At 41.9% G+C, this 26,778-nt stretch overlaps 1 protein-coding gene across 7 annotated transcripts in view; it reads right to left on the reverse strand.

Moving 5' to 3' along the window:
- Positions 1-26,778, reverse strand: part of LOC143298106 (baculoviral IAP repeat-containing protein 7-B-like) — a 32,844-nt gene extending 6,066 nt beyond the window's left edge. The window contains exons 1-6 of one of the 7 annotated variants that reach the window (XM_076610804.1): positions 26,760-26,778; positions 12,739-13,627; positions 10,718-10,913; positions 9,109-9,324; positions 7,369-7,650; positions 1,075-1,185 (exon numbers count right to left, since the gene is read on the reverse strand). In XM_076610804.1, the coding sequence (XP_076466919.1) occupies positions 1,075-1,185; positions 7,369-7,650; positions 9,109-9,324; positions 10,718-10,913; positions 12,739-13,161 (1,228 nt within the window). In that variant the 5' untranslated portion in view covers positions 13,162-13,627; positions 26,760-26,778. Of the gene's footprint in view, positions 1-1,074; positions 1,186-7,368; positions 7,651-9,108; positions 9,325-10,717; positions 10,914-12,738; positions 13,628-16,335; positions 16,460-19,478; positions 19,635-19,683; positions 19,926-19,953; positions 20,130-20,490; positions 20,525-20,685; positions 20,999-26,759 lie in introns of those variants that run through there. The other 6 variants (XM_076610802.1, XM_076610801.1, XM_076610798.1 and 3 more) reach the window with 6 other exon arrangements.

The following is a 26,778-nucleotide window of genomic DNA, read 5'->3' on the forward strand; positions in this document are numbered from 1 at the left end:
TTTTTCAAAGACAATTTTGTTCCTTTCCATCATGCAAGGCAATGTGAATTTTGTTGTGACAACTATCAAATGATAAAAATAATAAATGCAAGACATGTAAAGAAATACATACACACGGCAACATAACACATACAAATACATACACACACAGCCACACGAACACACACTTCCACACACACACACTAACACACACTCTTTCACGCAAGAACACGCAGGCATGTAAAATTTATCATTCTTGTATACAAACACCTGATAGCAAATCAGCTGTGCATTAAGTGGCCTGCTGCACGCAGGACCCTCAGTATACTGTCTCATCGGAAAGACCAGCACCTAGACCACATCTAAAAGTTCAAGTGGTGGGAGACTAAAAACCCCCAGTCCGTGTGCGGGACTCCTCATCTGTTCCCATGTCAGTCAGTCAGGCTTCAGTCACACACACACACACACACACACACATGCACACGCACACACACGCACACACACGCACATACACACACACACACAAACACATGCACACACACATGCACGTACACACACACACACACATGCACGCACACACACATGCACACACACACACACACACACACACACATACATACACACACACAAACACATGCACACACACACACATGCACACACACACACACACACACACACACACACATACATACATACACACACACACACACACATGCACACACACACGCACGTACACACACACACACATGCACACATGTACACACACACGCATGTACATACACACACACACACACACACACACACGCACATATGCACAAAGAAGACGAGAAGTACACAATGAAGATAATGGGGTGGAGCGGTGGTTTCTACATTAATTTAAAGAAGTGTGTTTTCATATACACACACACACACACACAAACACCCCCCTCCCACCCCACCCCTCCCCCACAAACACACTCACACTCACACACACGCACACACACACGTGTAGATCACAGCGGATTTTACTGGCAAAATTTTGCCAGGGGACAACACTCCCTTCTTGCCGTGGGTTCTTGAATGTGCGTAACAATGCTGACACTGTCCACAGCTTACCTTCAGGGGCCTGCTGGGTGGGAGAGGTGGGGGCAGCGGGCAGGGCGTCAGCAGTCTCCATGTCCATGATGGTGGTCAGCAACAGCTCAGCGGTCACTTTGTCCATCCCCACTGTGTAGACAGAGGGTGGGAGGAAAGGAGATGATGACGATTAATGATAATCATCATGATGATGATGATGATAACAACACAGCAGTCACTTTGTCCATCCCCACTGTGTAGACAGAGGGTGGGAGGAAAGGAGATGATGACGATTAATGATAATCATGATGATGATGATGATGATAACAACACAGCAGTCACTTTGTCCATCCCCACTGTGTAGACAGAGGGTGGGAGGAAAGGAGATGACGACGATTAATGATAATCATCATGATGATGATGATGATAACAACACAGCAGTCACTTTGTCCATCCCCACTGTGTAGACAGAGGGTGGGAGGAAAGGAGATGACGACGATTAATGATAATCATGATGATGATGATGATGATGATAATGATAATCATGACGATGATGATGATGATGATAACGATGATGATGATAACGATGACGACGATGATGATGTCAACGATGACGACGACGATGATGATAAAGATGAAGATGATGATGATGAAGAAGAAGATGATGATGATAACAACACAGCAGCTCAGCAGTCACTTTGTCCTTCCCCACTGTGTAGACAGAGGGAGGTAGGGAGATGATGATGATGATAACAATGATGATGATGATGATAACGATGATGATGATGATGATGATGATGATGATAACAATGATGATGATGATGATAACGATGATGATGATGATGATCATGATCATGATGATGATAATAACAACACAGCAGCTCAGCAGTCACTTTGTCCTTCCCCACTGTGTACACAGAGGGAGGTAGGGAGATGATGATGATGATGATAATCATGATGATGATGATGATAATGATAATCATGATGATGATGATGATGATGATGATGATAACGATGATGATGATGATGAAGATGATAATGATAATCATGATGATGATGATGATGATAATAACAACACAGCAGCTCAGCAGTCACTTTGTCCTTCCCCACTGTGTACACAGAGGGAGGTAGGGAGATGATGATGATGATAACAATGATGATGATGATAACGATGATGATGATGATGATGATGATAATAACAACACAGCAGCTCAGCAGTCACTTTGTCCTTCCCCACTGTGTAGACAGAGGGAGGAAGGGAGATGATGATGATGATAACAATGATGATGATAACAACAACAACAATAATAATAACAATAATACTGTTTGAAAAATAATAATAATAATGATAACAATAGTAATGATAATGATGATAATATTGATAATGATAATAATAATTATCATCATCATCAATATATCATCATGATTATGTATAAAAAAAATAAAAAAAAGAGAACAACTATTGGTGACAACATTAGATTAATATATTCATTATTTAAATTCAAAACAGTTGCCTGGTTTATAATCTGTATAGATTTTAAAAAAGCATTTGACACTGTTGACTTCACCTTTATGATGAAAGTGTTAATTTGGTCCAGTCTTCTTTAGATAGATAAGTACCTTTTACCAAAATATTAAATCGGCAGTAATAGTAAATGGAACAGTGTCTTCTTGGTTTCCAGTTGAGAGAGGATGTCGTCAAGGTGATCCTATTTCACCATACTTATTTCTTTTATGTGTTGAAATCCTTGGCTTAATGATAAGAGAAAATAAACTGATTAAAGGTATCAATATCAACAATACAGAACACAAATTTGCACAGTTAGCCGATGACACCCAACTGATGACTAAAGGAGATAGAATATCGTTTGAAGAGATCATAAGGACAATTGACTCGTTTAGTAGTTTTTCAGGATTATATATGAATGCAGGTAAAAACTCAAGCAATATGGCTGGGTAGCAGAAAATAATGTCAAATTAGATATCTACCTCATTTAAAAATGGTGTGGAACCCACCAAAATTTAAAATCTTAGGAGTGTGGTTCACTGTTGATTTAGAAGACTGTGAAGAATTAAACTATAAAGACAAAATATCTGAAATTAGAATGCTATTCAGAATATGGATAAAAAGACTGATTACCCCTTTAGGAAGGATAGCTGTTCTCAAATCAGTAATGTTATAAAAAAAATGACTCAGTTATGGATGTTTCTACCAAATCCACCTGATGAATATATTGATGAGCTGCTGAAGGCATGTTTTAAGTTCATTTGGAACAAAAAAACAGAATTGAATAAGTCGAAAAACAGTAATTAAGAGTACAAGAATTGGAGGATTAGGAATTTTGACATCAAGCAATTTATTAAAGGTCTTAAACTGAGATGGATATGTCAAGTAAAGATTTCAAACCATAAATGGACATCAATAATAAAAGCAGTTAATCCCATTTTTGAAGATCTTGATAGATATGGACCCTGTCTATCAACACCAGAGGACAAGAATAAGTTCTGTATTCATACTTTCCAAGCCAACAAAGAATTTTGTCAGAAGGTCCCACAATCAAACAGCAAAGAAGTTTTAGCAAACCAATCTTTCTGAATCAAAATATCAAAATTGGAAATAAGATTTTATCATACAGAAATTGGATGGAAAAGGGGTCTGGAATATTTCTCATCTAGTGCATGGGGACCGTGGTTTCCTTTCCTATGAAGATTTTATCAAAAGCATGGAAATATAACAAAAAATGTTCTTACTTTTAAATTAAATGGCTGCATAAGGTCAGTTAATAATTATATATATATAAAAACAACATGAACATTGAAACTGATAATGACAGTGCTTTACAGACGAGAAAATCATTACAAATGATATATTCAGTGAAAAAAGGGACAAAAGTTTATTAAGACACTTTAGTTAAAAGCAATATGACCCCTAAATGTTGTAACAAATGGAACGATTTGTTGCAACTGAACATTAACTGGAAACAGACATTTCTCAAAATACACAAAATAAGTGATGTGAACTCAAAATGGTTTCAAATAAAAATAGTTCATAGGATTATTGCAACAAACAGATCTCTGAAACAGATGAATATCTCTGATCATGATAAATGTAGTTTCTGCGGATCACATCCAGAAACCACTGAACACCTTTTTGGAGGTGTGAGATTGTGCAGAGATTTTGGACTGGTTTCCAAACTGATATTAATAACAAATGCAATAATGTATACAATGCCCAATTATGTGAAGAATTTCTTTTATTTGGCAATTCACACACATTTGCTACAGATGACATTTTTGACTCACTTGTGTAAACAAAGTGAGTCTATGTTTTAACCCAGTGTTCGGTTGTCTGTCTGTGTGTGTGTGTGTGTGTGTGTGTGTGTGTCCATGGTAAACTTTAACACTGCCATTTTCTCTGCAAATACTTTGTCAGTTGACACCAAATTTGGCATAAAAATAGGAAAAATTCAATTCTAATACTTTGTCAGTTGACACCAAATTTGGCATAAAAATAGGAAAAATTCAATTCTTTCTAGTCATCTTGTTTAAAACAATATTTCACCTCTGGGATGGGCACAAACAAATTAAAAAAGAAGCCAAATTATATGCAAACTGAATTTACTAGCGGGTTTTTTTTTGTTTTTTTTTTATTCTCTAAACTTGGCACTTTGATCTGATATTCTGACACAACAACAAGAGCAGTCATTTTTATCATTTTTTGTTCAAACAGGAGCTTCTTTTGCTAAGCATGGAAGTTATATTTATTTTGCATGTCTTTGGTGCAGATAGTAAAAAAGGGAAATTAATCTGTAATTAATGCTATGGGGCTTAATTTGCTTTAAACTGATCTTTCTCATCTTAAACATTACATTTTTAAATTATACTCAATACATAAAAAGCTTGTGTGTTTTACTCTCAGTGTACAGGGCTTTCACTATGTTCATTCGCCCATGTGGTCTTTTTCGGAAAATACTAAAATCAATACGACAAGTGGACTTTATAGATCTACTGGCTGAGCCCTGAAGGTCATGGGCAAAAATCAATTGCGTACACATATTTATACATGTTCAAAGCGCGTGCTCATAGTCTTCGTGCACGTGATCGATGACATTTTGTTTCAAGTTGTTGACCTGCCCATTCAATCCTATATTCAATTGACAATACACGATAACATGTGATGGAAAGTTGGAGAAGGAGACCGTTAAATATTTATTCAGAGAAAGATTTGTGAACGCCTCATCACTTACTGGATTATGCCCCAAACTGCCATAAAAATATCCATAGAATCAGTCGGAATTCACAGTTAAAAATAATAAACCATGAGAGTTAACACCCTTGAATTGATGAAACACAAAAATTTCCAGTCTTGACTTTTCTCAAAATGAAGTCCTTTTCACTTCATACGACGTTTAGAAGTACTTGTACTTGGCTCTACATGTTATTAGTTTAACAAAATACTCAATTTTCATATCAACTTTAAAACTATAAAACTAGAATGAACATAAAAGAGAAATTGAATCGACTGTGTCAACCGGGTGTAACTAAACTTGTACATCTATCTAGATCCAGAGAAAACGGCTAAATGTTGCAGTGTGATTGCAGCGATAGCAACGTCTCCTTTACCGCGGACTTAAAAAAGAATTTTTAATTGCCCTTAAAGATTTTTTGAATGCCCAAGATACACCAGAATAATACGATTTAAACAGCGTTCTCACTGCGAATACCGCAATCGATTTATCGCCCTTTAAAAATATATACTATATTTTTGAATGTCATTGAAGGAGCCACAATAGTGTAATGGAAAAGACAGTTTCTTCTCATCCGAACACGCCGGGTTCGAATCTGCCGTTAGGACTTTTTTTCTTTTTTCTTTTAACCCGAAACTTTATAAGAAGAAATACAGAACACATTTTAACGATTTGATTTTTTTTTTTTTTTAAGTGTATCACAAGTGAGCCTTGAAGGCCTTGCCTCTCTTGTTTACTTTATTATTTTACTTGCCAACTGGTGTTCCAACTATTTGGGCTAGAATTTGATTATAGTGGAGAGTGTTTTGCCCAAGTTACATTCCCACTCTCTCGGCCAAGAGGGTTTTAGGACAGTTGCCGTTGGGATGGCTCCCAAAGGCCACCAGCCCACAAGGGTGCAGCACTAAGAGCCAGTACATACACAACACACAAAACACACAACACATGCACACACACACACAACACACACGCACACACTTAATCAAGCATAGCAGAACACTCATTATACACATCTTACATCACAATACTTAAAATAATGTCCAAATCATTTCACAATACTTAACACTAATATCAAAATGTTTAAAATTTCACCACAATACTTAAAAAAAACCAATTCCAATACTTAGAAAAAAAGAAGAAGTGTATCTATTGATACTAATGGTAGCATAATGGACAATATGAAGATCTGCTGACATCAGTTAAGAAAACTACTTTGGTATGGCCACATAACAAAAGCCTTGTAATTACGATCCCTCAAGAAAGTGTTGATGGAAGGAGCCAGAGGAGACAGAGGAGGAGACAGAGGAGGAGCCAGAGGAAAGCGATGGGCTGACAACACTGCACAACAGACAGGAAAATCACTGGGTCCAGACCCAGACTTTGACACACAACGGACAGATCTAGAGGAATCTAGTGAACCGTTCTTCTGTGCGGTGCCCCTATAACTCTTCACAGAGTTAAAGTAGAAGAAGAGAAGAAGAAAATATATAGACATCAGTGTGCATTGCTCTTCTTGAATTCAGCTGTCTCTTGCCATTGTCATTGCTGCAAATAACACGAGTGTACCAAGAGAAATATTTCATATTTTACAATAATTATCAGACCATACATTTGATGGGTGTAACAGCTGAGTGGTTAAAGCATTGAACAGTTATGAATATCCCACTCAAAACTGATGAGAAATATTTCGATTTGCAAGCACAGTTAACACATTGGAATGCGTTGCGATGATCGTACATGTTTCTGCATACATGATATCTGTAATCAGAGAGATTTTTCAGCTGAACTGGATTGCGCAATAAATTCTTCGGCACTACCCTATCGATGTCTCACAAAGATTCACAGTAAACCCACACTTATGTTCATGTTTTGATCGGTTTTTCTGTCTAATCCACTATTTCTGACGAAAAAAAGACTTTACCAAGTGAAAGTTTATTCATTCCTGGACTCCAGTCACCAGAAACCAGTCATTTTCATGGTTAGCACTTCTTTATGACCACGGACACACACACACACACACACACACACAAACCCCCCAAACAACAGGTAATTCAACAAGAACAAACATTAGGTTCAAGTCACTCACCATCTTTCTCCCTCAGAACCGCTAGAGCTCTACGGATGGCGCTCTCATCGTATGAGCCGTCAAACAGCAAGGCCTGGACCGCGGGCGTCTGCATGACGTCTTCGTCCATTGCCTTCCCCTTCCCCTTCTGAACGCTCTCCGTGGTTGTGGACCCCTCTGTCAGCAGCTCAAGGTAGGGGCAATTGGGGGACCAGCGGGCGTGCTCTCTGACAGGGTCATCGCTGGGCTCCCAGTTGTACAGCAACACATCGCAATGAAAGCATTTCACCTTATCCCCCACTCCTTTGGAAAAAACAAAAACAAAAAACAAATGAGGTGGAAGATGAAAAATGAATAATTCATGTGCTGATAGATCAATTATTCTCAAGTGCTGATTATTCAATCACTTTTTTTTTTTTTTTTTTAAGTGCTGAAATTTAAATCACTTATTCTCATGCACTGATGTATAACTATAAATGTCTTTCTCATCTGCTGATGTTTAGACCGGCAGGAGGAAGAAAAATGAATACTTTGCATGCTGATAAATCAATTATTCTCATGTGCTGATGATTCAATCACTTTTTCTTTTAGTGCTGATATCTAAATCAGTTTATCTCATGCTCTGATGTATACATATGTTTTTTTTCTCATCTGCTGATGTTTAAACCAGGGGGAGGAAGAAATATAAATAATTCATGTGCTGATAAATCAATCGTTCTCATGTGCTGATGATTAAATCACTTTTTTTCAAGGTCTAAAATCTAAATCAGTTGTTTCTCCTGTGCTGATGTATAAATCCATTTTCACATCTGCTCATGTTTAAACCAGTTTTATTCTCATGCACTGATGGTCAAATCAGTTTATTGTCATGTGATGTTTAAATCAGTTGTTCTCATGTGTGTGTTTAAATCAGTTGTTCTCATGTAATGACCATCAAATCAGGTTTTCTCATACACATGTTTTAATCGTTTAGTCTCATGTGATAAAGTATTTACATCGATCTGTTTTCATCTGATCATCTGATGATGTTTAAATCAGTTATACTTAAGCACAGATGATCAAATCTGTTCTATTTCCATGGGATGATTTTTAGATCAGTTATTTTTATGCACTGACCATCAAATCACATACTCTCATGTGCTGATGATTGAGAAAGTAATTTACCCCTGATGATTAAATCTGAACCCCTGCTGATTACCGGTAAATCAAACACAAATTCCTATGGGAAAATTGTTCAGTCAACACAAGCACATTTATTATGAACACAACAACAACTCATACATACACACACACACACAGAGACAAAATTGCACTGGCTCTTAGTGCTGCAGCCTTGGGGGCTAGTTGGCCTTTGGGAACCATCCCAACGCCGACTGTCCAAAAGCCCTCTTGGCCGAGAGAGTGGGGTTGTAACATGGGCAAGACACTCTCCACAACAATCAAATTCTAGCCCAGATTATTGGGACAGCAGTTGCCTCCTCTGCTGTTCTGATGGTCATAGTCAAACACAACAGACTATCATTGTATTGTATTACTCTTTTTGTCACAACTGATTTCTCTGTGTGAAATTCTAATTGCTCGTCGCTTTGATTTGATTTGATTTGATTTGATACGGATACTTATATACTCGCTACACCAGGAGTGCCACCCTTTTTTTTTTCTCGCAGTTATACATGTGTCTTGTGCAATGTCATGATGCCTGCCAACCTCAATTAGTGATTCACACACGCACACACAACACAAACATCCCTGTTCCCGTACCAGTATAATACAACCCAGTCCGAGCCAACTCCTCCGGAGACTGGGTCATCTGGGAGGGCCAGGACTCGAACGTGGCCAGACGACTGGGCTCCACCGCCATTGTGGAGTTCACCGGTGAAGAAGAAGAACGCGCCGACTCAGGTGGCCATGACTTCCCTGTATCGTCACCATGGTAACCGTTGACGGGTGGAGGCTGGGTCACAGTGGAGGAGGCGCCTTGGAAAGAATACGGTACATCTTTATCAATCCAACTGGAAATCATGTGTGCACTCAAAGGCTCGTCATTCACACCACACGGTCTCTCAGCCTGTGGTCCAGCCCAACACACACATCAACATGACAAAGGCTGAACTTGAAAGTTAAAAAAAAAGAAAGAAAAAAAAGTAAAACATAGCAAGCTGAATTAAAACATGAAAGTAATAAAACACAGCAGTTTGATTTAAATCACACTGTAGTATGAAATAACATGTATTTTTAAGAAATACTCCAAAACACTATTTCCGAAGATGAAAAACCATGACAGAATCATGAATATGAATTCTTCAATGGCATCTTCAGCACTAAAAACTTTCCAACTCTTGCATGCCATAAAAGTAGAGATATGTTTGTAATACATACATTCAGGAACATTGATTCCAAAATAAGAAATCCCTAGACCGGCATAATAGCCGAGTGGTTGGACTTTCAATGTGAGGGTCCCTGGTTCGAATCTCAGTAACGGTGCCTGGTGGGTAAAGGGTGGAGACTATTCCGATCTCCCAGGTCATCATATGTGCAGACCTGCTTGTGCCTGAACCCCCTTCGTGTGTATATACATGCAGAAGATCAAATACGCATGTTAAAGATCCTGTAATCCATGTCAGTGTTCAGTGGGTTATGGAAACAAGAACATACCCAGCATGCGACCCCCCAAAATGGAGTATAGCTGCCTTCATGGTGGAGTAAATAAACAAAACGGTCACACATGTAAAACATTACATGACTGTCTCAGTGTGTATGTGTGCATGACTGAAACCGGACTGAATGACACAGGCAACTATTGACAAGTGCCACGCAATAGCAGCCGTCAGTCAACTCTACCCAGGTAGGCCCCGTGTTTGTGAAATGCTTAGAGCTTGATCTCCAACCAAGGAGAGGCACTATATAATAAGTATCCATATCATTCATTCATATTCCAAATCAATCATTGTATGATAGTCAGTTGTATCTGACTATGATCATCAGAACAGCAGAGGAGGCAACTGCTGTCCAAACTATCTCCGCTAGAATTTGATTATAGTGAAGTGTGTCTTGCCCAAGTTACAGCCCCACTCTCTCGGCCAAGAGGATTTTAGGACAGTCAGCGTTGGGATGGTTCCCAAAGGCCAACTAGCCCCCAGGGCTGCAGCACTAAGGGCCAGTGCAGTCTTGCCTTCTAGTTTGAGAGTCATGGTCCTTCACAAAAGACTAAGCTGTAAATGAATTTCCACTGCAGTGGAGAAACCATGGATCATACAGCTCTCACTTTGCTGTTGGTCCAACTGTAAGCTTATGTCAATCTGTGATATAAACTAAGCGTTGGGCCGCATAATAGTTTCTTGATCTTCTTAAAACTGCAGAATATACGCACCAGCTACCTGAGGAGTTGTGTGACTACTGCAGGACGGCATGGGTTCTGGGAAGGCTGGTTGGGGCTGGAGAGGGACGTTGCCCACGCTGCAGCCCTGCAGCAAGGGACAGTCGGCGGAGGTCCTGAGGTGTTCCTGCTCCACCACGTCTGAGGGCTCCCACTGCCGCAGGAGGATGTTGCAGAAGACACACCTCACCTGGTCACAGCCACAGAGACATCATATATATATATATTTATATAATACTCTCTCTCTCTCTCTCTATCTCTCTCTCTCTTTATCTCTCTCTCTCTCTATCTATCTGTCTACACACAAACAGATAAAATGATATGTGAATCATGGTGTGTGTATGTGTCAAGTCAAGTCAAAATGATCTGTACTGAGGGTAAAAGATAAAACTTATACAGCTTTTTAACATCCTGCCCTCAGAAGAAAAAAAAAAGAGAATACAAAAAGGAAGAAATGGGGAGAGTGGGAGTCGGGAATGGAGAGAGAGAGAGAGAGTGTGTGTGTGTGTGTCTGTGTATGTGCATGCGCGTGCATATTTGTGTGCATGCCTGCGTGCATGTGTGCTTGCAGTGTGTGTGTGTGTGTGTGTGTGTGTGTGTGTGTGTGTGTGTGTGTGTGTGTGTGTGCGTGCGTGTGTGCGTGTGTGTGTGTGAGTGTGAGTACGTGTGGGTCTGTGTGGGGGTGGGTTGTCCTTACCATTGTTGCTGATAATGATACTGAAAACAATAAAAGTTATTCTCTTCCTCTTCTGAGTTATCAGATCCTCTTCAGGACTTCCTCAACCTCCTTCCTCTGAAAGTGTTATGTCACGTGGGGGGGGGGGGGGGGGGGAGGGGGCGGGGTGAAGGAGGGGACTGGTTCCAAAGTCCTTTCAAAAACTCACTGACCAGTTTCCACTGAACAAGTCTTTGTCCTTGGACAATATTTTGAAAAATTATCCATATTTCTCTGACAAATCACAGAATATCTTAATGAAAGTCCAGTTGGTAACTACCTTTGATTATGTTGTTTTTTGTTTTGTTTTTTGTTCTTCTAATAATGATTATACTTAATTTAACCCTGTTGCAGGAATGTTTGAAATAGTTACGAATACTTGACTCTCAGTCTCAGTTCAATCTTTCGGAGTTCTTTCTGTTAACTTCTGCCACCTTTTACGTCTCTTTTCCTGTATCAGTCATCCCAGCACCTCTTCCCATGGCCCCAACCCCCGTGTGTGTACACACATGTACTACTTCCCCTCTCCCCACGTCTAATATCACTTACCAGTGAAAAGACCTTAAACTAAAGAAAAAATAAAAATCACACACACACACACACACACACACACACACACACACACTCATTCACACACACACACACACACACACTTCCACAGACACATCACTGAATTACCCATACATTGAAAACCACACAGGGTAAAACCAGTAGGTCCTGTAAAAACAATGAACGACTAAAACTGCATTAATTGTGCAGTTTTCCAAAGTACTTTACTTCCTTCTTCCTCTTTCCCTCTCTGTTGTATAGTTTCCCGGTTTAATTCTACTTGATGCTACTCTTCCTTGTGGAGAAGATAAGTCAATTTTTTTTTTTTTTTTTTTTTTTTTTTTAATATTACACATGCTCACCCTGTTAATGTATCTGTTTATAGTTTTTTTGTTGTTGTTTTTTTAATTCATTTATTCATCATTACTTTTTTCTTCCCTCTCTATTCTTTAATATTTTTTACCTGGTATCTATGGCTTTCATGGCCTGATCAGTGCATTGAGTTAAATATGAAGATCAGGCATCAGCTCCTCTTTTTTTTGGTTTTTGAGCATGCAGTGTGGTGTAGCATATATGGCAAAGTCCCACTTTAGCATCCAAAATTCACTCTGGAGTTGAGGATATTTGAGTGAGATTCTTTCCATCCCACTTTAGCATCCTCAATTCAGTTCCTGGAATTTTGGATGCTAAACTATATATATGGATCTGTCTGCCCATTCTGACACCTCCTTGAAACACAAACTGAACTCACCCTGTCGCCAGCTCCGGTGTACACGAAGCCGTTCCGTGCAAGGTCCTCCTTTCTCACCGTTCTCTGGTACCTCCAGTCTGAAAATGTGGACAGCCGGTTCCTTTCTGACTTGTAGTAATCAGACCCATTATACATCTGACGAGGTCTGCTATGTTGGGTGAACCCCCCACAAGTGTCCGGTATGTTCGTCGATTCATCCAGAATCTCTGCACTGATGTGCCAGGGGACCATTCTTCCAGGCGTGTGTCCGTTCATGGTTAATGAATCTTCCACGACGTCTTCACCCAAGAGTCCTGACTGCTCGCCCGTCGTGTCAGGGGCTTGCGAGACAGAGCTTAACCTGGCTTCATCAGGACCAATGTCTCTGCCCGGCTCTGTGGCGTCATTATCAGGACCAGAAACATCCTCCCTGAGCTGTCTCATTTCTGCAGGGTCTCTGGCTTGTCAATGCACCACACTGACGAAGAAAAAAACAAAGGCAGATCCACAGACCTTTTTTGCTGGTCTTGACTGCAAGCGGGCCAGCGGGTCTCTACCCACTCACCTCTGGCCAAAAACTGTTGACCGTCAGTACTTTTTTGTTTGTGGAAGAGAATGAAGGTGATGGTGATATGAATCCAAAAGCTGGGTGATCCGCTGCTGACTCAGGCCGGACACCCACAACCGCCTATTGTTAAACAACAATGCACAACCGCCAATTCTTCACAGCACAGCACAATCATCTATTCCTCATTGTGAATCAGCTGTCACAGTTTCTTTTTTTTCCCCCATCATGACAAAAACAAAAAACAACAACTGTGTCCTCTTTTCATTCTCAATGAACTAACTGATTGTGGGAGATGGTATGTTGAGACGGGCCTTGTGGCAAAGGGTCAGCAGGACTGCTGGTCTGAAACAAAAAACATGACTCATGAACAAAACCACCATTGTAAAATCTTTGGACTTTGGTTACCTATCTAATTCAATCAAGGAACAATGGACTGATGGATGGTGTGAGGGGTTGGTGGGGGGAACAGAAAAGGGAGACAAAGTGACAGAGAGAAAGAGAAAGAAGGATAAAAGAATAAAAAGAAAATAAAGAGAACGGAGATGGGAAATCAGAACTGAGATTTTTTTCATATACATTAACTTAATAATCTTTAATCAAAGTCACATCTTCAGTCGTGTCAATGCATACAAGAGAGAGAGAGAGGGAGGGAGTGTGTGTGTGTGTGTGTGTGTGTGTGAGGTGCTGTGTGTGTGTGTGTGTGTGTGTGTGTGTGTGTGTGTGTGTGTGTGTGTGAGAGAGGTGCTGTGTGTATTGCGTATTTCCAACATACTAACAAAAACCAAGCCTTGCCTGACAAAACCCATTCTCCTGACATCGACAACAATGTATTTACTGGTTTCACATTACATGATCTAGATTTAGGTACTACGTGTACATGTGTAGATAGGCTGATATCAGTGACAGCGATACCATTCCACCGGCTTTGGCAAAGTATTTACTGGTTTCACAATGAATTATCTGAAATGAGTAAACATGTATACAGGCTATGATAACGAACAAAAAGCTAGTTCTTTTGCTCGGTTGTCCAATGTACACATCTGTGGGTGTGGTGGGGGTTTTTAATTGTATTTTTTATATCTATGTAAACATATCTCCAGTTTTACGTCTTTCCACAGGAAGTGACATTTGATGCAAATGTGTGTGTGTGTGTGTGTGTGTGTGTGTGTGTGTGTGTGCAGATGTGTATTTGTGTGCATGTGAGCATGTGTATTCATGCATGCAGGTATATATATGTGTGTTCGATAAAATTTTGTAATGGGTTTGCTTTGTTTTTATTACCTTATACTTTTTCCTTCACTTTTTAATATAGACAAACTGCTTTATGTGATCGGTGCAGTTTTGTCTTGTTTCTGAGAGGGCACATGGTGAGGGGTGGTGGGGCCATTGTGTTCAGAATCATAAGCTTATCCTTTCACCCTCATTTAAACTTTGGTGTGTTTGTGCTCTCTCTCTCTCTTTATTTAATTTTCTTCCTTTTGCGCTTGAATTTTTTTACTTCTTCGCCAGTTGACTGGATGTTATTATCTGTAACATCTGCATCAGCTAATCAATCACTACTGTATATGTACAATGATATAGTTGTGTTTCTCTGTTCTCTTTACCATTGTTCATTATCTGTTTCTCACTTCGGTCATGTCTCTGTATGTGCATAAGTGTGTGTGTGTGTGTGTGTGTGTGTGTGTGTGTGTGTGTTGGTGGTGATCATCATCATCATTCATAGCAGCAGTAGTAAAAGTAGTAGTAATTACAAACATTAATATTGTTGTGTCATTATCATTATTGTTGTTGTTGTTATTGTTGTCAAATGGACAGACTGAAAGACTAAACAATGCCTAAAATCTTTATCCTTGAGTAATAAAGTTTTCGAATCATGAATCTCCTTGATTGCCCCCTCTGTATGTCTCTCTCCCTCTCTCTTGCTTCTCCACTAGTTTTTTCACGGTCATGCTCACACACACACACACACACACACAGAATAGCTGACATGCACTCTCACACACAAAATGTCAATCAATTTGCTTTGACCATCTGGGATTTTGCTACCTGTGATAAAGTCACCTCTGGGTCCATGACATTAATTCGTCCTGCAGTTTAAAATATATTCTTATCCCACCTCTCTCTCTCTCTCTCTCTCTCTCACACACACACACACACACACACACACACACACACACACACACACACACACACACACATTCAGCAACAGATCTCACTAATATCAGTCTGGTCATCTGAGCAGAAAAACAAAGAGATTTTCTTGTTGAACAAACATTTCTAAAACATGCACACTTTACAGGAAAATACAAGTAAAAAACAATAATAATCAAAACTTTTTTCTGCACATTCTGAATAGTACAGGAAAGCTATGCGTCTGTGTCAAGTAAGTTAAAAGAATGCATGAAAATCATTCCTGACAATTTTCAGCATTTCACAAACTGACTAGCATTCACATGCAATACATGTCTTTCAGAATTTTTTTCTTCTTTTTTTTTAATTATGAATTTCATCATTCAATACGACCCCCCCCTCCTGCCCCCCCACCCCCACCCCTCCTCATCCCCTTAAAAAAAAACAAGAAAAAAGAAAAAGAAAAAAAAAGTAACATTCTACATGTGTGTGTGTGTGCGACTCATGTCTGTGTGTGCAAACTTGTATACATATATATATGTATATACCTTCATGTTTGTTTGTACTTAATAGTACTGACACATGACATATATATACATGTGTCCATGACACTGACAAAGCCTGTATCTTGAAAGAGCAGTATCTACTTCCATATACAGTTGTTTTCTCTGTAGATTAGCAACACTCCAGGGACAATTTAGGACACACATTAACTACCATATTCAGTGCACAGACCATAGAGAACAGCAATATTTACAACAACAAAAAAAAAGCACTGGTTAACAGAGAGAAACAAATCTGAAATCTTTAAAATTTGCTCTTTCACTCTCTCACACATGTACACACAGATTCACTGTCTGTACACTCTTACAGAAAGAACATACATAAATTTACAGTGGTTCACAATAGATTTTATTCACCTCTATAAAAGCTACAAATCCGGTTTCTTGTCCACATGCGGTGACATTGACACTGGTTGAATATACTTTATTTTTTATTCCACGTTATCTCTGGGAAGGTCAGTAGGTCTCTTAAGGCTCTTCAAACACGTTACAACTGGTTCACGAACATGAGGGAGAGGAGGAATTTTGTTTAATGTCCTGTCACACATGTCGGTGACTGAAGACATTTTGTTAAAGTATTTATTTGAGTATTATCGGTTAGAAGGGGTGGGAGATGTGAATGAATGGAGGGTTGGGGGAAACTGGGCAAATGAGAGTGAAATGTGGGTGAAATTTGAAAAAAAGACAAAAAGAAAAAATCTAAATACAATTACAGGAAATTACTTAAAGGACTTTGTAAAAGAGAAGTCGTTAAACTGACAAGCGAAACAACTGATAATGAATGCAAAAAGTCAAAAGCATCAACGTTCTCAGTCACTTGTGAAGACACACTTTCGTGTACATAAGGCTTCATCAAGCCACAGTCAAAAATTATATGTTCAATTGTCAGGTTACTAAAGCACATGCACTTGACATTAGAACAATACTCGGTCACAACATGAAGGCAGCTACCATCTTGAAGAATGTATCTACTGCCGAAAAACATATGATCAACATATTTCTGTCATCAACTGTCTGTTGGAATGCTTATAATCACTTAATACCACTGATAATGTGGTATTTATGTGAATCACAAATTTCCTCAATTGATAATAGTTAAGCCATATATGATGATGATGCTTTTTTTTTCTCCATGTAAAAATTATGCATTTTATATGTATCTATTCATTTGGTGTTCATCTTTCATGTTAAAAATCCAGAACATTTGCCAGTTAGCTTAAAGTTAAACATATAAATGTAAAATTTTCATCTACTAAATGTGATATTGATTATATATAGATTGTACTCTTTTTTTTTTCTTTTCCAATCTCTCATTTTCTTTTAACTATGACATTAATCTGCAAACACACATATTGTTACACATGAATGTGTTTCAGATGAAATTCCAAAGCATGTGTTTTGATTTAAATTCCACTTTGCAAACCCTAATCCTGTCTCTCACTATATCTTGTGAGAAGACTGGAACTGTACTGGGGAAAACTATTCTGAACAGCAATCAACACACAAAGAAGTGAAGTGACTGTCTACACACATGTACACAAGTGACAATGTGTTTGCATACTTGCATGAATTTTGTGTGCGAGTGGACTTAAATTGTGTGCGTTTGTAGAAGTTTTTGTATGCATGTCACCATATGTGTGTGTGTGCACGCGCATGCACATGTGTGCTTGTAAGTCAGTGAATGAGTGTGTGTGTGTGTGTGTGTGTGTGTGTGTGTGTGTGCGCGCGCACACACTGGGGACTTGCTTTTAATTTCAGTAAGAATTTCAATGCTTCTCTTTTGCTGGCAGCCAGGGCCATGTACAAATATAGCAAGCCTCATGAGCCCTCAAAGGTAGCAAAGACAACATCAGCTCTGTCCAGAATGAAACCTACAGGGAAGGACAGCAACATCACCATGAAACACAAGACTCCAGTTGTGCATTGGCATATTCCATCCTCCTGAATGCATTCAAGGCAATTAGACATGGTTTCCTCATGGTGGATTTGGAAAGGAGGCTTCAAGCCATGGGAATGAGGTGCTACTGCAAGATACTAAACATCAGACACACAGATCACATCACCAATGGACAAGTGTGCCAGACCATCAGGCACACACTGGACCATAGATCATGACGATCTGCTGACATCAGTTAAGACAAGAAAGCTACGCTGGTATGGCCATATAACACGATCCAATGGCCATTCTGAGGACCAGCCTCGGACTGACAACCAGGACTCCACCACCCGAACACAGCCAGGACACAGCACGGACCACGGACATCACCGGCGGCCAGCACACAGCAAGGACCCTCCTCGAACAAGACCACAGGACCAACGCCTTGACCACGTCACACACCCATGGAAAAGACCACAGCCACGAACAGCTTGACCTTAAGGACGTAAAGCCAATATGTCATTAAACTCCACTCTACCACTACCATTCTGAAACAATCCTCCAAGGAACTGTTAAGGAAGGGAGAAGAAAGTGAAGACAGAAAAGAAAAGATGGACTGACAACATTGCAGAATGAACAGTAAAACCATTAATTTTTTTTGTGTGTGTGTGTGTGTGTGTGTGTGTGTGTGTGTGCAGAAACCCAGTTTCTGACACACAACTGATAAACCTGAAGGAATATCTGGTGATTGGTCCTCCTGTGTGGCGCCCCAGTGATTGTTCAGAGTTGAGGAAGAAGAAAATGAAGAAGCCATAAACTACAGAGTAACGCAGTTGTCAGGATATGGATGTCAATAATATGCATGCTACAAATCAAGTTTCAGTTTCAGTTTCACTTCCACACCAGTGAAAACCTCTTTTTTTTTTTAGGCAGATGCCTCACCTAGTCTACACCGGATACAATTGTCAGCAGATGCCTGACCCAGCCGACACCCAATACACTTGTCAGAAGATGCCTCACCTAGTCTACACCCAATACACTTGTCAGAAGATGCCTCACCTAGTCTACACCCAATACACTTGTCAGAAGATGCCTCACCTAGTCTACACCCAATACACTTGTCAGAAGATGCCTCACCTAGTCTACACCCAATACACTTGTCAGAAGATGCCTCACCTAGTCTACACCCAATACACTTGTCAGCAGATGCAGCATTTCAACATTCTTTTAAGGAAGGAGATTAGAAATGTAACATACCATAGGAAAAACAAAACTAATGACCAACATGTGTCATAACAGCAATCAACCTAATTCAATGCATCCCTCCATAATATAAAGTCTGTCCTATATGGATCAGACATGAGATCCTATACTAGAGGCTTGTTTGCTGTTTCTTCAGAAGAAATGTGTAAAAATTAAGAAACAAAAACACTTCAACACGCTTTGCAGAACTTTGGATCAGATCATCATCATTGGACTATGTTGAGTACAGAGCAGACACCTTCACCCCCATGCCCCACCCACATGTACAGCTTGGGACACATGCGGTGGTTTAACATCCAACAATGTATATAACATATATGGTGATCCTATTCTACGTGTAATGAGTTGTAAATATACGTACATGATGGCCTTGAATTTTTAGGATGGGTCGTCATATATACGGAATCTAAAACACAGGTCCAGCATATGTTTCCCTCAAGACAGAGTGACTGTGTTTTTTACAGGGCGTGGTTGTTCACTCCGCCAGTCACACTGAGTAGTGGTGGGGAAGAAATGAGGATTGATGAGTTGACTACCCGCCTACGAGCAATAATGTGGAAACTTACTGGGGAAAAACACGAGAAAAAGATTTCTGACAATTCATGCAAGTTTCCCTTTCTGTTTCAAAGAACCACCGTGTCAAAACACAGCCTTCACAAAAGCAGGCCATGGCAAAACTAAAGCGCACGGGACCACATTAACATGCGTCAAATGCCTGACCAACTCAAAAATCAAAGAAAAGGACACCATCTATTTTTTTTTCATCCAAGAACTGTCACACCCCCATAACGGAAGCGGCGTTCAAATAATTGTTTTTAAAAATAAATGCCACTCACTGGCTCACAGTTTCCCTATCGGCAAATCTTCCGGTTTCGTTCCACGTCACCTTGAAGCGTGTGCATAAATGTTAACTCAATTGCAAAGATCACCCATTCTCGTAAGAAAACCGAACTGCGCAGGTTTCGAATCTGAATTGCGCAAAACAGGCCAATCCCCCCAAAATAAAAATGTCAGTCCCTACGTCACGTTCACAAGGGTTCAGAGGTCATATGCAAAATTAAGGGGTCACAACCACAGAAAATCATGACAACGTTTCTTACTCCTCATTTTGGGCAGCCTGTCTGACTGTCTGCTTGGATAGCAAGCAACTGGACAGAGAGTGGTGAAAAAGTTCCGTACAAGGAACTTAAAAAGAAGCAATTAAAGAAAAAAAAAAACACCAAAAAAACACCAACATCTGCGGCATAAACTTCCAAAAGAAGAATGTCATGAGCACATTTGGACCAGGTCCAGCCACCTTCATCCAGGCTACAGGCAGAGCGAGAGATTTGAAGAAGGGAAGACCTTATCACAGTACACTCGTACTTTTGTACCTAGTCAGTCTGCAGTTGTCTCTGTCACACGCTCCGGAGCCAAACCCTGGTCTATTTCACCCCACAAAGTAAACAGAGTGACGTGACCCACAGTCGCAATCACCAGATCAGTCCAACCAACCCACAGTCCCAGTCCACAGCTGAGGAATCTTCACACACACACACACACACACACACACACACACCATGTGGTACCTGTGACAGAACTGTAGGCTGGACAGAGGAGTGGTGCGTGAAACCTGTGGTCTCTGGTTTCATGCATCAGTCAGTCTTCAGTGCCAGAGCATTGGACAGCATACTGACATACCAGAGCTTGGAATCGTCCAAGGTGTCATGCGGCAGTCCAACTGACTACAGTCAGACTGCATTCGACCTTTTTGGTATCGAAGCGGAACACCACCACACCTCACACTTCAACGACAGCTCTCTGCCATCACTGACCTGTAGAGACTGACTTCAAGCGCGGCCCCTTCACTGCTGGCAACACTAACAAGAGCCAGTCAACAGAATAAACAGAAGTCAAGGCCCCTTTGCCTGCTTAATGTCAATTTTCAGTCTGTCAGCGGAAAACGAGCTGAAATAGAGCATCTTTTCGACAGCATCAAACCAGACATTGTCTTTGGGACAGAAACCTGGCTCCGTCCAGATAGTAAGGACTCTGGCAGAATTCCTGCCTTCACTACAGGGCTTTCTACAAGGACAGAGGAGGCAGAGGTGGTGGTGGCGTCCTCAGTTATAGTCACAAGAGAGGAGCTGCAGTGCACACTGGTCCCAGAGCTAGTTACAGACTGCGAAGCGATTTGGGTGAAGGTGCTGACACCTGGCCACAGATCACTCTACATCTGCTGCTACTATCGCCCTGACGTCAGCGATGAGGCAAGCTTCAACGACTTTGAGAAAAGTCTCAGAAGGGCGGCCATTTTTGAGAATGCCTGGATTCTAATTGCTGGTGATCTCAACTTCCCCGGCTTTGACTGGATTTCTGACCCAGAGACAGTCTCTATTAAGCCAGAATGTCAGTGCCCTGGACTTCACCAGTCTTTCCTTGATCTGCTGGATGACCTCGGTCTGGAACAGATGGTCCATGAATCTACCAGAGGGCAGAACACACTTGACCTCATCTTGACCAGCCGACCAGAACTGATCCCCCATGGGGAAATGGTCCCCCGACTGTCTGACCATGAGATAGTCTACTGTGAGTTCCTTACCTGTGTGACCAGGAAGACCAACCCACCAAGACAGATCCCCTTGTACAATGAGGCCAACTGGAGGGACTGAAGGCAGACATGCGCAGCCTCCAACCAGACTCTGACGCCATGGATGACAACACCTCAGTGGAGCAGATGTGGCAGCGTTTCAAGACCTCGCTGTGCACAGGCATGGCAAAGAACATCCCCCACAAGACAGCAAGACCAAAGGCTTTCTGCTCCTGATTCACCGCTGAACTGCACCGTCTCTGTAGGAAAAGGGACCGCAAGTACAGGAAAATGAAAAACAAGGGACAGTAGATCACAGAACGCAAGACACCCACCCCCGCACACCAGGCCTGCATAGTGAATCAGATACCGCAGATCACTGGAGGAGATGCCAGGCTCATTACCAAGATCAAGTTGAGGCCCTGGAGAGGGAGATCCAAAGAAAACTCCGGCTTGCATACTGGAATTACATACGGAGACTCTTCTCGCAAACGAACACAGAAGAAGACACAAGGCCCTGTAATAAACGCTTCTGGACTTAAGTCAAACACCAGAAGTCCTCTAATTCCGGAGTAGCCCCTCTCAAGGTTCAGGGTAAACTGATCACGGACTCCAAAGCAAAGGTTGAAGCTCTCAACGCCCAGTTTGACAGCGCTTTTAGCAATGGAGACAAATACATGCCGAGCAATTCAGCAATGAATCCAACATGCAGGGCAACAGAGAGGACTATCCAACTATGGGCAACATCACCATCACTGAAGCTGGTGTACACAAGCTCCTTGCTGGACTAAACCCAACCAAGGCCACTGGCCTCGATGGTCTGCCACCAAGAGTTCTCAGGGAATGTGCCCTCGAAGTGGCCCCTACCCTGACACGGATCTACCAGCGCTCCTTTGACTCAGGACAGGTCCCGGGTGACTGGAGAGTGGCGACAGTCACCCCATCTACAAGAAGGGTGAATACTACAACCCAGCAAACTACTGCCCAGTATCTCTGACCAGTGTGCCCTGTAAAGTGCTGGAACACATCATAGTGAGCCAGCTCATGACTCACCTGGAAGAGAACTACATACTGGGCGATGAACAACACGGGTTCCGCCGCCACCGCTCCTGTGAGACACAGCTCCTGGAGTTTCTCGACGAGCTTACTGCCAACGTTGAGGGGAGAGACGAAACTGACGTTGTGGTGATGGACTAAAGCGTTTGACAAAGTTAATCATTCTCTCCTGCTGCATAAGCTTGATCACTACGGCCTCAGAAACATCACCAACTCATGGATTGAGAGCTTCCTGGATAGCAGAAAACAGTCTGTGGCTGTGGACGGAAAGAGGTCTTGGCACACTCCACTTAGATCAGGATTACCGCAGGGCTCAGTGCTTGGTCCATGCCTGTTCCTGGTATAAATATGCGACCTAGCATCGCGAGTGAGATCCCCTGCTCGCCTCTTCGCAGACGACACTGCTGTGTCCCGTCTCATCACTGCCCCAAGCGACCACGACACCCTGCAAGATGACCTGAGGAAACTAGAGGCCTGGGAAGATGAATGGGAGATGAAATTCCATCCTGAAAAATGTAGTGTCCTCACGTGCACCACGAGGAGAAACAGCAGTCCTCGGGAGTACCATCTGCACGGTCACTGGCTGGAATCTGTGACAGCCACTAAATATCTTGGCGTCACACTCCAGTCCAATGTCCGCTTCACCAACCATATCAACAGCATGGTGACAAAGGCAAACAGGACACTCGGCTTCCTACGAAGGAACCTGAGGAAGGCGTCAATCAAAATAAAGTCACTCGCCTACAAATCCCTGATATGCCCTATCCTCGAATACGCCAGTACAGCATGGGGCCCCACCGCCAGGAAAGAGACAAAACAAAAACGGTGCAACGAAGAGCAGCACGATTTTCCCTCAATAAACACCAAGGGACAGTCAGTGTCACTGAACTGCTGCAGACACTGGGGTGGGAAACCCTGGAACGGCCTGGGAGGAGAGCCAGATTTGTCATGCTACATAAGATCAGCAGGGACATGACCAAAGTCAAGTGCCCTCACCTCTACCAGCAACAACAGGCCAGAAGAGCACACAACAAAACATTTGACAGGATTCCCTGTAGAGTGGGCATCAGGCTGAATGCCTTCTTTCCAAAAACAATCTGTGATTGGAATGCTCTGCCCCAGGACACTGTTGATGCCTCAACTCTTAAGAAGGTGGCACTCTGCTGAGTCACTGCCACTTGATTAAAAAAAATAAATAAATAAAAAAACTGGAACCCGCCACCACAAAATGCCGTTACTGGTCAACTGGTTGACCCTGGGCATCATCCGGAAGAAGAAGAAGAAGAAGAATCACTGAAGTCTGGGGACGGAATTGCCAGATTGGTGTGCAGGAACGGTCAAGCTGAGAAATACCCACCCGGCCCAAGCAAACAGAACCCAGGAACGGTCAAGCTGAGAAATACCCACCCGGCCCAAGCAAACAGAACCCAGGAACGGTCAAGCTGAGAAATACCCACCCGGCCCAAGCAAACAGAACCCAGGAACGGTCAAGCTGAGAAATACCCACCCGGCCCAAGCAAACAGAATCCAAGAATCGCGAAAAGGAAGTCGCGTGAAAAGGAGAAACCCAACAACTGTACTTTGTTTTACAGTTTCCTTAATCAAATTTAAATTATTTTAACAGTTCTAGTCATTCAAACCTTTCGTCATGTAATCCTGCAAGTTATTCTTCTTCTTCATGTTTGTTCACAAATGCTGACCGTTTGACGAACCCTGTTTGTTCAACCCTACTATTATTGCTTTAACAGATCGAGGTCAAACCAAATTGACATTGTCGATACCCTGTTCAGGAATGTTAAACTGCACTGGACGACCATGAACTTTCCCATAATTTGGAAAACGGGGGCGTGGGAATGCCAGATGCAGCTTCAGTAAAAGAGTTACATAAAGCCGGCTCAGAGAGACTTTAAAAAAACCCCCAAAAACCCAAACAAACAAACAAAAAACTGTTGCAGCACAGGCAAAGAAGAACGTACCCCAGATCCTTCTGGTCTTATCTCAAAAAGCAGACAACAACCAAGTGCAGCGTTGCAGATCTAAGAAGTGATGACGGCTCACAGGCTTCGACTGATCATGAAAAGGCTGAACTGCTGAACAACTTCTTCAAAGGCGTTTTGGTTAGTGAACTGAGCGAACCACCTCGCTACACCTCCACAAGCGAACTAAAGGACATTGGCATATTAGTTGAAAAGGTTGACGGGCCCAATAGCCGGGTGCGGGTTAAAGCATTGGACTTTCAATCTGAGGGTCCCGGGTTCGAATCTCAGTAACGGCGCCCGGTGGGTAAAGGGTGGAACTGTTTTCCGATTTCCCAGGTCAACATATGTGCAGACCTGCTTGTGCCAGAACCCCCTTCGTGTGTATACGCAAGCAGAAGATCAAATACGCACGTTAAAGACCCTGTAATCCATGTCAGCGTTCGGTGGGTTAGTGGAAGCAAGAACATACCCAGCATGCACACCCCGGAAAACGGAGTGTGGCTGCCAACATGGCGGAGTAAAAACGGTCATACACGTACAAGCCAACTCGTGTACATGCGAGTGAACGTGGGAGTTGCAGCCCACGAACGAAGAAGAAGAAGTTGAAAAGGTTAAGAAACGTTTGAGTGGGCTTCATACAGGCAAATCACCAGGTCCGGACAGGCTACACCTCCTGATCCTGGCGAAGGCTGCAGATGTGTTGGCATCACCTTATCACTCTTCTCTTCAGTGTGAACTGAGACCAAAGCAGCTCATCTCTGTCTGCAGTGAGATATTTTCATACATCTTTTCCTCTATTCGTGGAACCAGAACCCATTAAATTTTCTCATAGCTCATTTACAGTGCCAGTGCGACAATTCGCGTTGGCCGCTGCATAATTATAATCATCACTGAGTAGTCCCGTGACCTCCACAACAGTCGAAGGAACATGGGTTTTAGAAGAAACTGAGGATATCCTCCTCTAGTATGGGCTCTGTGTGTGTGTGTGTGTGTGTGTGTGTGTGTGTGTGTGTGTGTGTGTGTGTGTGTGTGTGTGTGAAAGAGAGAGAGAGAGAGCGCGCGCGCGTGTGTACTGTGTGTGTGAGCCGAGAGAGAGAGAGAGTGTGTGTGTGTGTGTGCGCGCGCGCGTGTGCGTGTGAGGGTTTTTTGTGTATGTGTGCACGCGCGTAGGAGCTATGTAGCCTGCTATGGCATGAGTGTCCTCCGGTCCGTCACTGCATGACTGATGACAATACTGATAATGGAGCGTAACGCTCAACCCCTCGATCAGTCATGGAGCTCGTGGCGCTTACTGAATTTAAAATGTACACACATTCAACAGTCATACACACATGCATTGAACTAACCAATCGCTGGCATGACAGGACGAACAACGAAGATGTAGGTCTTGTGCAAACAACAAATATCAAAGAATAAAAACTCATTAAAAGCGCCACTAAAAAACTGTTTTTTGCCAAAGCATCATAGTATACCTGCAAAATAGCCTACCGTACACAAACAAGAGTTCGTGCACATTAACATGCAAATAAACACTCCCACTTCGCGCTCAACCTCCGGCCAAACGTAAAAAAAAAACAAAAAAAAAACACACAAAAAAACAACAAAAAAAACCAACAACTGCCGAGAAGAGTATCGCTATCAGTATCAGTAGAGCTCAAGGAGGCGTCACTGCGTTCGGTCAAATCCACATACGCTACACCACATCCGCCAAGCAGATGCCTGACCAGCAGCGTAACCCAACGCACTTAGTCAGGCCTTGAGAAAAAATACCACCCCCCCCCCCCCAAAAAAAAAAAAAGAAAAGAAAAAAAAGAAAAAATCATACACACATGCATTCGAGTCGTAACCAATCGCCGGCATAAAAGGACGTACTGACGAAGATGTTGGTTAAGTTAGAACAAAAAAATAAATATTAAAGAATAAAAGCTTATTAAAGTGTCACTAAAAAAATGTTTTTACCAAAGCCGGGTATACAACATAGCTCACCGTACACAAACAAGAGTTCCTGCAGGTAAAGAAGCAAAGTGAACACACTCACCAACGCACAACCAGAACAA

This window comes from Babylonia areolata, chromosome 23, assembly GCF_041734735.1.
Source record: "Babylonia areolata isolate BAREFJ2019XMU chromosome 23, ASM4173473v1, whole genome shotgun sequence".
Lineage (NCBI taxonomy): Eukaryota > Metazoa > Mollusca > Gastropoda > Neogastropoda > Buccinidae > Babylonia > Babylonia areolata.